This window comes from Danio rerio, chromosome 1 (assembly GCF_049306965.1).
Source record: "Danio rerio strain Tuebingen ecotype United States chromosome 1, GRCz12tu, whole genome shotgun sequence".
Lineage (NCBI taxonomy): Eukaryota > Metazoa > Chordata > Actinopteri > Cypriniformes > Danionidae > Danio > Danio rerio.
Window position 1 is genome coordinate 47,857,385 of NC_133176.1, and position 13,046 is coordinate 47,870,430.

Sequence of the window (13,046 nt, forward strand, 5' to 3'; positions counted from 1 at the left end):
CCAGCACCGAGATAATTAATAATTAATAATAGATAAAGGTAGTTTATTTATGTTTACTGAAGTACAGATATGTTTATTTGAAATTGTCGATTTATGTTTATTAACTTCGTTTACTTTCAAAATGTAGGAATGTATAGCTGCTTTTCCACTATCGTGCCAAACCGTTCTAAGAACACTTCGGTACGGTTACGGTTGTTTCTCCACTGAGCCTGGAACGGCGCGGCACGATTACAAACCGTTCTTGGCCCGGAATTTTCGGCACGGTTAGACAACCGTGCTGAACTGTGCTGACAGATTCTGTGTGTTGACGTCGCGACTCGGTTGCTAAGCTACCACAGCTGGCTCAGCAGAAGCGCGCTAGTCATCAGACATCCTCAATAAACTACAGTACATTTAATATAAAATAATGATCCAGGTCTAAACTATACAGTTTAAAAAGGATTTTAAAACCATAGAGCAGTCTCTGGAAGAGAAGTGAATAACTCATCACATTCTTACAAAGATATTTTATTCATTAAAGTTATTATTTTATTGACTTGAATACAGACCTACATCGCTTGCCTGAATGTGAGTTTATTGCACGCAGCGCTGTATTCCACAGCACAAAACTCGCTCTGATCCGGGAGAGACATGCAAGCGACTTGCGCTGCTGACTTTTTTTTCCTGCTGCGCATCAAATAAAGCGAATAAAGTCACGCTTTGCATCGTCAATGTCCAAATTCCACAACAACATCACTATATCCATGGAACACGAACTTGCAGACTCTTTTAAGAACGAGGAAATAATTGCACTTTTTATTTCAAAGCCAGGACAGCTTGTTAATACCGGCGAGACCACCTGAAGGACGGCATGTTCGTGTTGTAATGTCGGCCGTCCAAAAGACTTTGCTTGAAAGCTTTAAGGAGCGGCACTGTAACTGTCCAAGGTACTGTTGTATGATTTATATTATAGCATATGCACTAATAAACAAGTCAAAAGAATGAATGAATTAAATAAATATGGATTCTTAAATGTCAGTATTGCTTTTACTTAAAAAATATCAATACGTTTTCACAAATGTTTTATAAAAATAAAATGAGCAATTTTTATCATTTCAGCTATAGGCAATTATATGATTCAATTATACATAAGTTATATGATATTTATGAGGCATGTAACATGTTTCTGTGTTTTTTTTTTTTTTGTGGTGATCTTTAATATAGCTACGCAAATATTTTCTAAAACGTCTAGCAATAATTCGCCTACAGCTTGTTAGTTAATTATGAACACAAAAATAATTATAATAATAAAAATAAAATGATCAAAATAAAAAGATAATAGAGCATCATTTTGCTAAATATAATAGTGCTTTATATGCTTTAAATCCTGCGATATATTTTCATATTCGTTTTTTTTCACTTGCTGCATTCGTTATTTAATGTTTGAATAGTAAAACAAATAACAGCCATCGCTTAATTGGTTTCATTTTACCATCAAAATGTAGTATATTTTATATCATTATCAACTTTTTATATAAAAACGCAGTGTAATTTAAATAATTGTTTAAAATGAAATAATTTAAGTGCTGTGTTTTTATTAGTGAAAGTGCCCGCTCACCTTTGACAAATTATATTTCTGCCACTATAATGCAAATGCATTATTATTGTTGTTTATCATTGTTTATTTTTCTGTTATGTTCAGAGATTTCAAATATTATTTATTTCCCCTCCAATTATTTTTAATCATCACGTTACATTTTGGTAATTTTCCCTCCAAATAAAATTTAGCCAGAGCTGCGTAACATATGAATAAATAAGGGTGCACATGTACCTATATTTAGCACCCCTATATGATAGAGCGGCATAACAGTGTTTAGTCACATGGTTGCTTTTGCTTTTATGAAAAAAATAAATAAATAGTTTCGGCTCTTATTTAACTTTAATTGAACAAAGGGAGCCGTTTACATTGCGTTACCAAGGCAACTACTGATGCGCAGGGCTGATAGTGGAAAAAATTCCTGAGCCTGAACTTTTTTTCCTTGCTGATGTTTTAATTTAAACGCATTTATTTTATGTATTCGTAGTCATACTTCCGTACGTAATATAGTCATTTGACAGTACATGTCAGTCAAATTTATTGTGGCATACTTATGTATGCCAGTAATGTCAGTGACACATGCCAGTGTCAGTGATCTTGTGACATGTGCCAGTAGGTGTCAGTATAAGCACGTTATAAGCACATTAATCTTATAAGTCTCTTTGCTTTAATATTTAAAAATCATTAGGCAAATGACACCTGTTATCTTGCATATATGTTATGAGTTTTCAACATGCATTTTATTATAACTTTTTAAAGGATATTATTTAAAATACCTTAAAATGAAAAAAGTAAATAATAAAATAAATGAATGAATTAAAAACATAGAGAAGTCCATATTGTAGGGAACAAAGGAACTGCCAGGATGCAATAATATACAGTACAACAGATAAGTGTAACCCCTCCCATACATAAGCATGCCACAATAAATTTGACTGACATGTACTGTCAAATGACTATATTACGTATGGAAGTATGACTACGAATACATAAAATAAATGCGTTTAAATTAAAACATCGTGGAGTAGCTCAGCAAATAAACTAACTTGCGACGCGATAAATTAGGTTAAAAGTCGCGTAATGATTAAATATGGTTTTGCTCGTGTTAATTAATGTCATAAGCTTCGCCAGGTGTCGATGTCACTGCAGTGACATGCAGCGCGACACTCTGAGTGACACAGGTCACTACACATGCCACTAGCGAGTGACACATGACAGTGGAAAACTGGACGTGCCACCGGAAGTGTCACTACACTCAGTGGCATGTGCCAGTGTCATCTGTACGTCAGATGTCGTGTCGCTCCATGTTAAAACTGCTACTGTGAATCCGCGTTCAAGCGCACACAATAAGCTAAAACTCGCCCCAAGCACCGGCAAAAACAAATAACAATGAATGTGTCGAGGAAAGAGTAAGGACATATCTTAATTATTTATTAATAAACTTATTCTGAGTAAGTGTCGCAGATCCTGACTGGCAACCTTCTTTTGGACTCGCCTTTACAGTGAAATTCATCTTTACGGATTACATGAAGGAGTTTTTTTGTTTTTCGATTTGTTTTATTTCGTTAAGTAATAATTTAAAGCTTTCTATAAATATATTTATTATGTCTGTGAGGCATATACATTTTGCTTCATTTTGTTAAGCGCTCCTGTTCAAAAACCAGACGACAGAAAGCGCAAAATTTTGGTTTTCTTTATTTTATAAAAACGCTGTAACGTTTTTTGATGTATTACTCGTACTTTGTGAGCAAAAATGACGGATAACTTTAAATTGCTCCCACTGAAAAAATGCAAGTGATTGCTCTGGCGCCTCGATGTCCTGCAAGCTTTTTATAAGCAAACTATGCGCCTAATAGCACACATTCTTTAACGTTTAAGCCACCATTGTTTTATACTTGAACTGTTTTATATCTTTTATTTTAGGCAAGTCGTGATGATCTGAGAAGGCAAACTGATCAAACAGACAATGATGGTCTTCCGCTGGGCGCTGTTCGTTAAAAAAAACAAAAAAAAAACTTATTTTTAACGAATAAAAAATGCTCCAAACGTTTTAAATAAGCTGAATAAAAAACGAAACTAAATATAAACACTTTGCCATTAGGCTACATACAAAACTGAACTATTTTATAGCTGAAACACTAAGTTGTTTAAGGAGAAGGGGGAAATATATTTTTGTCCCGTCTATTGCTTCACCGTTATTTCGAGAATAAACCCAGCGTAAATATGCAGATGTCATTCCCAAAACATATCAGCGTATATGTGCCGAAAACGAAAGTTTCATACAAATTCTGAATGGATTATAGCCTGGAAAGTGCACAGCACGCTCCTCTTATTATCACTAAAAAGCGTCACTAATCTTAGTTCATAGAGATCTCACAAAGATCCGTTAAAATTTATAAAGCTCTCTAAATTACACAATCTTTTATTTACATGGCGTCTACACTCAAAAGATGATTCACGAGCACACAAAATGGCACTTAATAAAAACCAATCCGCCGCTTTCAGCAGTGAGTGAATTCTGTGAATCTAGAGAAATGACAGATCAATATCCGTGAACCTGATTTTTTTTTTCCCCGCAGCCACAGTACGCCGGAAATCCGGCGTGGTGCCGGAACGCTATCACCCCTGGATGCGTTTTGAGTAATGTTTTAAAGAGCTTTGTCGCAGCACGACAGTGGAAAATGAAACCGTATCCGTGCTGTCTGGCCCGGTTTGGCACGGAATGGAACAGTTCTGTTTAAAGAACGATTCAGCACGATAGTGGAAAAGCGGCTTATGTGTTCCCCAGTTTGTACAGTACATGGGCTACCAGCAGCTGTGAGATTTCAGTGTTGTTTTTTTACACAATAGGAACTAGTGTACTTTTGTTGGCTTTAAAGTACAATAAAGGAGTATTGCAATAAATCGTTTTTTTTTTCTCTCCTTAACCTCTTACTGTTCCTATTGCCTAAGCATATAGAATAACAAAACAAAAACACATATGTGTAAAGCCATCAGAACCGAACCGAACTAGAGCTGCACAATTAATCGTTAAAAGATCGCGACCCTGATTCGACCCCCTAGACGATCTTAATCCAGCATTTGTGCGATTCTGTCAATCATATTTTCAAGTTCAGGAGAGAAGAAAAGGCGGCTGCACGAGTCTTTTCATTGTTTCACACACCTTGCTCCATGACATTGACACTTCCAAATAATGTTAAATGAGTCACACACTGTATTTAAAAGGTATAATTCACCAAAAATGTCATTTTTGTCTTAATATAATGATGATAGACGCGCGTGCGTCTACTTTAGTGAACAGAACCTGCATATGTTGCAAGTAACAAGTAATACAGTTGCAAATAATATTCAGTTTGTGGCACAGTGATCATTTGGGAGCCGCACGCGAAGTATGAACAAGCACTTCAGAATGAAGTCAGAATGAAACCGAAAGTGTGCACTTCATTTAAATGATCATATCGCATTTTAGAGTTATGATTACGACAAGCATTTGATATGTTTTTTCTTTCATAGCGAACCCACAGTTGTGCATGAACATAAATGTTTACAATGTTAGTATAAGTACTCTATATTGTTGAATATAATCTGATAATGGCAAATGTCTGATTTTACCAGTGAATAAAATTGTCTAATATGACAGATTGCAAGCATATATCTCAAACATAACAATTCAACATCATAATTATTATAAGTAGAATAGAATTATTTATAAAAAACAGTAGACCTACACATATTATTATTATCGAGGTTGTGCCATATGTTTGTTTTTACCATACCTTTAATTTACAGAATCGTGAGAAAATCGTGATCTTTATTTTAAGCAAAAAAAAAAACGTGATTCTCATTTTAGCCACAATCGTGCAGCTCAAAACCGAACCAAACCGAAAACCGTGTTAAAAACCAGAGGTATTTATTAAACAGTAGGCTAACTGTATTGTTGCATTCCTAGTAACCAGGGTGATGTGATTGAGGTTATAGAGTACACTGTTCCCTGTGAAGATTTACCTGACGTGTCCTCGGGAGTTTGTTTTCCTTATCAAACTTGCGAAGTCTGAACTTACAAGGAGAGGATGCAAGACTGAACTGTGTGTAGGCTAATTAATATTGAGGAAAAGCCCCAATCAGATGTCTTCGTTTTCCCCCACCCACACTGAGCCGGAGCAGCAGCGTTTTAAAATGAAAACAGCCTCTCCAGCAATTTCAAAAAGCTGTTTTCGGAGCTCAAAAACTCCGGGGTAATGTGGACGGATGGCATAACTTAGCAAAACTTATGCGTTTTAAAACTTAAACATAATAGTGTAAACAGAGCCTTAGTTTCATGCAATTATCTATTAAACGATTGTAATTACTACAGTAAGAACATGATACACATTTAACAACAGCTTGAAATAAAGTGTTACCCAATTTTGTTCACATAAGGATGAATAGACCTCTAACCTGTATGGGTAGATTGTCTATGAGGGAAAGGATGCCGAAGGTGACTAGCAGCATGTTAGTAAAGATGAAAGCTCTGATGGCGTTGGTCAGTTTCTGGATCTTTCTGTCCCTCTTTGGAGGCCTAGATGGACTGAAGAAAACAACGAGGTTACTGACAAAATCAAAGCCATTCCACATTTCTCTCCCTTCTCCTCTCCTTCAACCCCTTCACCTCTTTTCTCCATCTGCTGAACTGACGTCGTCTTCACACTCCTTCATCCTCCAGTCCATGATGTATCCGATCAGAGGACATGACAGCAGGCAGAGCAGCTGAAGAGTGCCGAAGATGGACGAGTACAGGCTCACTGCAACACAAACAAGCTCTTTAATGTGTAAAGGTGCAATATGTATGGAATAAACCTAGTGGTTAAACTAGGTATTGCAGTCAAAATTCAAAATATTGGAGAGGGTTTTTTCCCCCCTCTACATTGAGGCAGCTGAAATAAAATATGCTTTGTTTTCCACTTCGGCAACCTGGGATGTTGAAATGTAATTTGGTAAACTGGCAGTGGACAGAGACCAAAACAAACAGACATTACAACACAGAACACACATTTTTAAGGAGAATAAATGACTTTTTCAGATAAACAAGTACGCTCACGTATCACTTTTCTTAAATATCTGCAAACATATGGTATTTTCCTGTTTTAGAAGAGTAAAAAACTTACATATTGCTTATATATAGTTAACAACATATAGTTAAAGGTGCAGTAAGTGATCTTCCACAATGCTAACAGCTTAGCATAAATCTCTGAATCACAGTCCCTCCCTGCTGTCCAGAGCCCCGCCTCCTGAAACAGGAGCACGCACACATTAAAGATGACAGCAAAAGAACTCTCTCTCAAGTGTTAAAAGCGACTAGTGCGTGTCTGGCGACGTGCAGGAATTACACTCATTACGAAGCCAAACTGACATGCTATTAGAGCTAACATTAAGAGTTGCATGGTAAACAATATAGGGAGAGACTAGGCCGAATAGCGGTATTTACTTGTGTTGTGTTGTTAAACTAATTAAAATCTACATCATTGATGCAAAAGGTTCATTATGAAACTGAAAATAGTCTTATCAATCTTTCACCAGAAGGTTTTAGTGGCTGAACAACACTTCTGCGAAGATATAACCCATTTGAAACAACATCCAACGTTACATCAGCTTTGCGTGAAGCTAACATAGATTTAAAACAAAACATTAACTGTCTAAGAGAAATCCTTCAGCCATTGTGTCATCCTTTCTCCAGCGTGCAAACTTAACTCCAATATTGAGTTTTTTAAAAAGTTTTGATTCAGCATGTTTTTGCTGATCGCGCGCTCGTGCTCTCTCTCTCGTGAACACGCTGCACAAACAGCGGTCGGTGGAGTTGCGTACAAACGGCTGCGCAGTTGTTCAAATCTACATTTGCTGACAGACAGTTTGAGCTACTTATCGGAATTATGAGAGATGTCGGCCTGACTCTATTTAATTGATGAACATTTTTTATAAATTTATATAAAAATACGTATAAACACATTTAGATAATTTACTTTAATCATTACTATTGAAATGTGAAGAGACTTTCAACCAGCACAACAACAAATGTTTCTGAAGACAATCACCTACTGCACCTATTTCTAAAATCAGCAACACAGTCTTTAAAAGCGATGCAACATGACGGAAACATTTTAATACCACCAGCCACTGCACTCCCAATGAAATGGGAAAAGCTTTTAATGTGATTAATGCATATTAAACCTCTTCAACATTATTAACAGGCTAGTGGATGACTGATGTTGTTGGTCTGCACTGAATCACAGTTCTGACTTTCATTTTCAAACCGTCTGCTAGTTATTTTATTTTCAAGATCTGAGGTAAACTATCTGCTGCTGCATTTAACACTGAATAACGCACATAACCGGTACCTGAGGTTATCTTTGTCATAGTTGCATCGTAGAAATAGAAAGCATTTGTAAAATAGAAATTTCACATCTCGTCATCGCAGATCATGAAACTCCTTTTAACATGGAAAAAATAGCATGTTGTGGTTCCGTGTCACGTTGTTACGACTAGGGAAACAATAATTGTCTACTGAGTGTACTAAAAGATTTATCCAGTGTTTTAAGCAGTAAATAGTAGTTTGTGCTGGTTTGAGCCATAAGTAAATATCTGACAAATCTTGAGCTTTCATCATAAATTAAAACCAAAATTGATGAAATTTGAAAATAGCGTGTTTTTTCTTACCTTGCTCTTCTGACTCCTTCACCAACACCTCAGAGGCTAAAAAAACAAATTGATACAATAATAAAAACAATGCTGTATTAAGTCAGCTTAAAATACATGTGTACTACCCACAAACACACACTTCAGCAGAAACATACTGTAGCATACCGCAGTAAGATTGCTCTAATTATATTCATCTATAACTGAGCACATTTATCACAGCATTTATACTTTTTTATTGTTCATTTCATTTACAGGGTCATATTATGCTTTATGCAAATATGAGTTGCTTTGATATGCGTTTCCCTGCCTCTTTATATATAAACGATAGAGTTTTAAATGATAATACAGTCAGTTATGCCTTATATTAACTTAATGAGCAAAACAAAAACAAAAAGTCCCACATGTGAATTCGGTGAGTGTTTATCAAGTGGCTGACTGTAGTATTGGTAACCTAGTAACTAAGAGTAAACAAGACAAGCATAATCGAGACTGTGGATTGGTTGTGTCTGAAATGTTTGCTACAGTACGTTTAATCGGCAAACACATTTATGTATTGGCAAATATAAGATTGTGGAGAGGTAAGCGTGATCAAACACCCAATAAGGGGGGAGAGCATGCTAGGAGCCCGCCGGCTAATCAGCGGGTCAATCAGAAATGATAAATAACACCTGTCTTTCTAGTGATTGGGCCGGAGAGACTCCCTTCTTAAGGAGAACGGGAGGAGCAGTCGGGAGAGGAGAGAGCACACACACAAACACACACTGCTACATGTGTGGTGACATTTAAAAATAATAAAAGTATTGGCTTACCTGAATCGCCGACCCTGTCTTCCTCTTCCCTCAACAACAACGAACGTTATTACAAAGACCAAAACCACAAGTGAGCTTTAATTTAACAATGAGAATTAATGGATCTTTATTTGAATGCGATACTGCAGGATGCGATTCACACAGGGTGATGGAAACCCAGATACTGTCATTTAATCTTAATCATACAATGAAAGAAAAATAAGTAAATATTCACTGATGTTCAATGGATAACTACCATCACCGGCCACTTTATTAGGTACATCCTAGTACATATTAGGTATAATATGTACCAGGTTGGACCTCCTAGTGCCGGGTTGGACCCCCTTTTGCCTTCAGAACTGCCTAAATCCTTCATGGCATGGATTCAACATGGCACTGGAAATATTCCTCTGAAATTTTAGTCCATATTGACATGATAGCATCACACAGTTGCAGCAGATTTGTGGACTGCACATCCATGATGCCAATCTCCCGTTCCACCACATCCTAAATGTGCTCTATTGGATTGAGTTCTGGTGGCCATTTGACTAAGAATACTCATTGTAATATTCAAGAAACCAGTCTGAGATGATTCATGCTTTATGACATGGTGCATTATCCTGCTCAAAGTAGGCATCAAAAGATGGGCACACACTGTGGCGTTGACACAATGCTCAATTGGTACTAATGGGCCCAAAGTGTAACAAAAAATATCCCCTACACCATTACACCATCACCACCAGCCTGAACCGTTAATAAAAGGCTGTTAATATGTTGTTGATGCCAAATTCTGACCCTACCATCTGAATGTCGCAGCAGAGCTCAAGACTCATCAGACCGAGCAATGTTTTTCCAATCTTCTATTGTCCAATTTTGGTGAGCCTGTGACAACAGACAAAAACTATTTGTCACAGCACCCTCATCACTAAACTATCCAAACTTGGCATCACCAATACCCCACTTGACTGGTTTAAATCTTATCTCTTTGGCTGCACTCACTTCATTCAACTCAAATCATTCACTTCCCAATTCCCATTTTACAGTTTCTTCGGGTGTTCCCCAGGGCTCAGTCCCTGGGCCACTGCTTTTTATCATCTATCTCCTTCCACTCGGTAATATTCTCTGTAAATATAACATACAGATTCACTGCTATGCGGAGGACACCCAGCTCTATCTCTCTGGCAAACCCTTTTCTTGTTTTCCACCTACATACCTTAAAGTATGCTTAGCAGAAATCAAGTCCTGGCTCTCTCTTAACTTCCTCAAATTAAATAGTTCAAAAACTGAGGTTTTGCTTGTTGGTACCAAATCCAACCACAAACCAACCAAACCAACCACTCTCCAAAACTGACAGCTTTGCTCTTTCAATTGACGACTGTTCCATTTATTCCTCTAAACAGGTTAAGAGTCTGGGTGTCATCCTTGACAGCACCCTATCTTTTGATTCTCACATCAATAACATCACCCGGTCTGCTTGCTTCCACCTACGCAACATTAACCGTCTCCGCCCTTATCTTACCCCTCATGCCACTGCTGTTCTCGTTCATAGCCTTGTCAAATCTAGATTAATGCAACGCTCTTCTCTTTGGTCTCACTCATAGATCTCGAGCTCCGTAAGCTTCAGTTGGTCCAGAACTCAGCTGCCCGTATCATCACCTGAACCCCTTCTTCTCATCACATCACCCCTGTCCTGCAGAAGCTTCATTGGTTACCTGTTCATTTTCGAATTGACTTTAAAATCTTGATGTTAGCATTCAAAGCCATCCACAATCTCGCCCCTCCATATTTGCACCTTGCGATCTTCTTCCTCCCTCCACTTGTCTGTTCCCTCTTCTCGTCTTTCAACTATGGGCAAGAGAGCATTTAGCTGCTCTGCTCCGCGGCTCTGGAACTCACTACCACCTGCCATCAGAAACATTGACTCCCTCACACTATTCCAATCAAGACTTAAAACCCACTTATTTAACATGGCTTTTAATACTTAATTTTATCTGCTCTATTGCTGTGTATATTTTATTATTTCTCTTTGTTTTATTGCTCTTGTTGATTGTACAGTGTCCTTGAGTAGCTAGAAAGGCATCTTTAAATAAAATGTATTATTATTATTAATTGTAGCCTTAGTTTGCTGTTCTTAGCTGACAGGAGAGGCACCCAGTGTGGTCTTCTGCTGCTGTAGCCAATCTGCCTCAAGGTTTAACATGTTATGTGTTCAGAGATGCTCTTCTGCATACCTCGGTTGTAAAGAGTGGTTATTTGAGTTACTGTTGCCTTTCTATCAGCTCGAACCGGTCTGGTCATTCTCCTCTGACATCTACAAGGCCAATATCTTGTTGGTCATAGCGCCACTTATTGGCAACACGAAATAACATGTTTTACAGTGTACCAAACTCCTCCAACAAATTGGATTGTATCATCCCCAAAATTGGGTGGTGTTATCTGAAAGTTCTAGTGATGATATATAGTGAAGATGATATTCGTCGAAAGGCGTATCTGTGGCGGCCTGACAAACCTCAGTGGTTCGCCATGGAAAAGCAAGCTGGTTTAACTCAGGCTTACTATGTCCAGTCTGCCCTAGATTCTACATCTTAGATTACAGTACTATACTGAAGACATCTACATGTAAGTATTCATTCACAGTCATAGCGCCACCTGCTGACAGAAGTATGAATGACACAAATAGCTAACACGGTCAGGTTTTTTATATTTATTGAGCTTAAATTATTATTGTCCGCTGTTCTCTGTCATCCTAAGGCCACCGGGCGGCGAAGAGCCCAGGTGCGAGGTCCCTTTCACCGCTGCTTGCAGCTATAATTTTAATGGTATTTGATATTGCAAGCCCTATGGGAAAGAAAACCTCTGCATTTCGTGATGCAAGTGTCTGTGGTCCTTCACTGACTCGGTAGGTGCAGAGAATAGTGTCAAACAGCCGTTTGTGTATAGTTTATCCTGTTAAAAAAACGTGGTGAAAAGTCCTACACGACGGTAATAGTTTGATAGCACGGTTACTTCAATAATGGCAACAAAAGCGGCATACTCCACGTTTTAATTCCATTTCCGTTTAGTTCGATTATGTCTTTAATTGAATTAAAATAAATAATCAAAAATAGCTGTTTACATGGTCGACTCCTAACCAGAGTATTGTTTTAATTGTATTAAAGTCTGATTATTGGTGTCTATATAAACATACTCAATGACTGGCACTCTTTTACAAGCTCAAACCGCTATGTTCTGCATTAAAGCTGAAAGTGTAAATAGCACAATATGACCCCTTTAAAAATCTACTATTAAAACGTTTGGCTGATGCTCACGGTTCGGGTCCCCGTGGGTCACCAGGAACTCCAACATCTTGTTCATGGCACCCATGAAAAAAATGATCCGGAGCTGAGTCATCGCCATGGTGATGATGCTCCACAGGAAGATAGGAGAGCAGACGGATCGACGAAAGGGAGGAGAGCCTGCGTCCCACAAACAGAGATAACGTCAGGATTATTTTATTGGTGATCATTACAGATGATTAAATGTTTGTCAACAGTGTGTTTAAGAGACTTGCTCTGTGCTTCTGCTCCATCACTGGGAGCTTCATTACTGGAAGGCAGTTTTTTGGGCTCCTCTTGCTCTCTCAGTACCACATTAGTGTCGGTCATCTTTTGGTCCAGCTCTTTCCCTCTTAACTTCCCCATAGCACTGTAAAATAAACCACAAGAGGGTTTTAGAATGTTGGTGTATATATTGAGTTATAATGCACAGCCTGTCAAATGTTTCTCACCAAAACTGACTTGCTTTTTAAATTAACTGCAGTATTGTGAGAGGATTTCATTTCTTTCCCTATAGACCATTTTGAAGCATGTAAGCAAAAACAATGGTCCCAATGTAGTTCTTGTTTTACATTTTTAATTTCCATAGCTTTCGAGAATCCAATAATGTGATGAGAGCTGTTTTAGCATTAAGTTATGATTGCATCACCTCTTGTTACAGTTATTAAATAGTTTAATAACAAGCCGGAAATGTTC

At 37.7% G+C, this 13,046-nt stretch overlaps 1 protein-coding gene across 2 annotated transcripts in view; it reads right to left on the bottom strand.

Moving 5' to 3' along the window:
- slc43a1b (solute carrier family 43 member 1b) overlaps window positions 1-13,046 on the bottom strand; it is a 46,673-nt gene that overhangs the window by 6,335 nt on the left and 27,292 nt on the right. For both annotated transcript variants that reach the window (XR_012397109.1, NM_001083000.1), the window contains 5 exon segments: window positions 12,587-12,720; window positions 12,345-12,491; window positions 8,267-8,302; window positions 6,225-6,357; window positions 6,014-6,143 (listed from right to left, as the gene is read on the bottom strand). Coding sequence is in view for 1 of the 2 variants with exons in the window: in NM_001083000.1 (NP_001076469.1) it covers window positions 6,014-6,143; window positions 6,225-6,357; window positions 8,267-8,302; window positions 12,345-12,491; window positions 12,587-12,720 (580 nt within the window). In the remaining variant the exon portion in view is untranslated.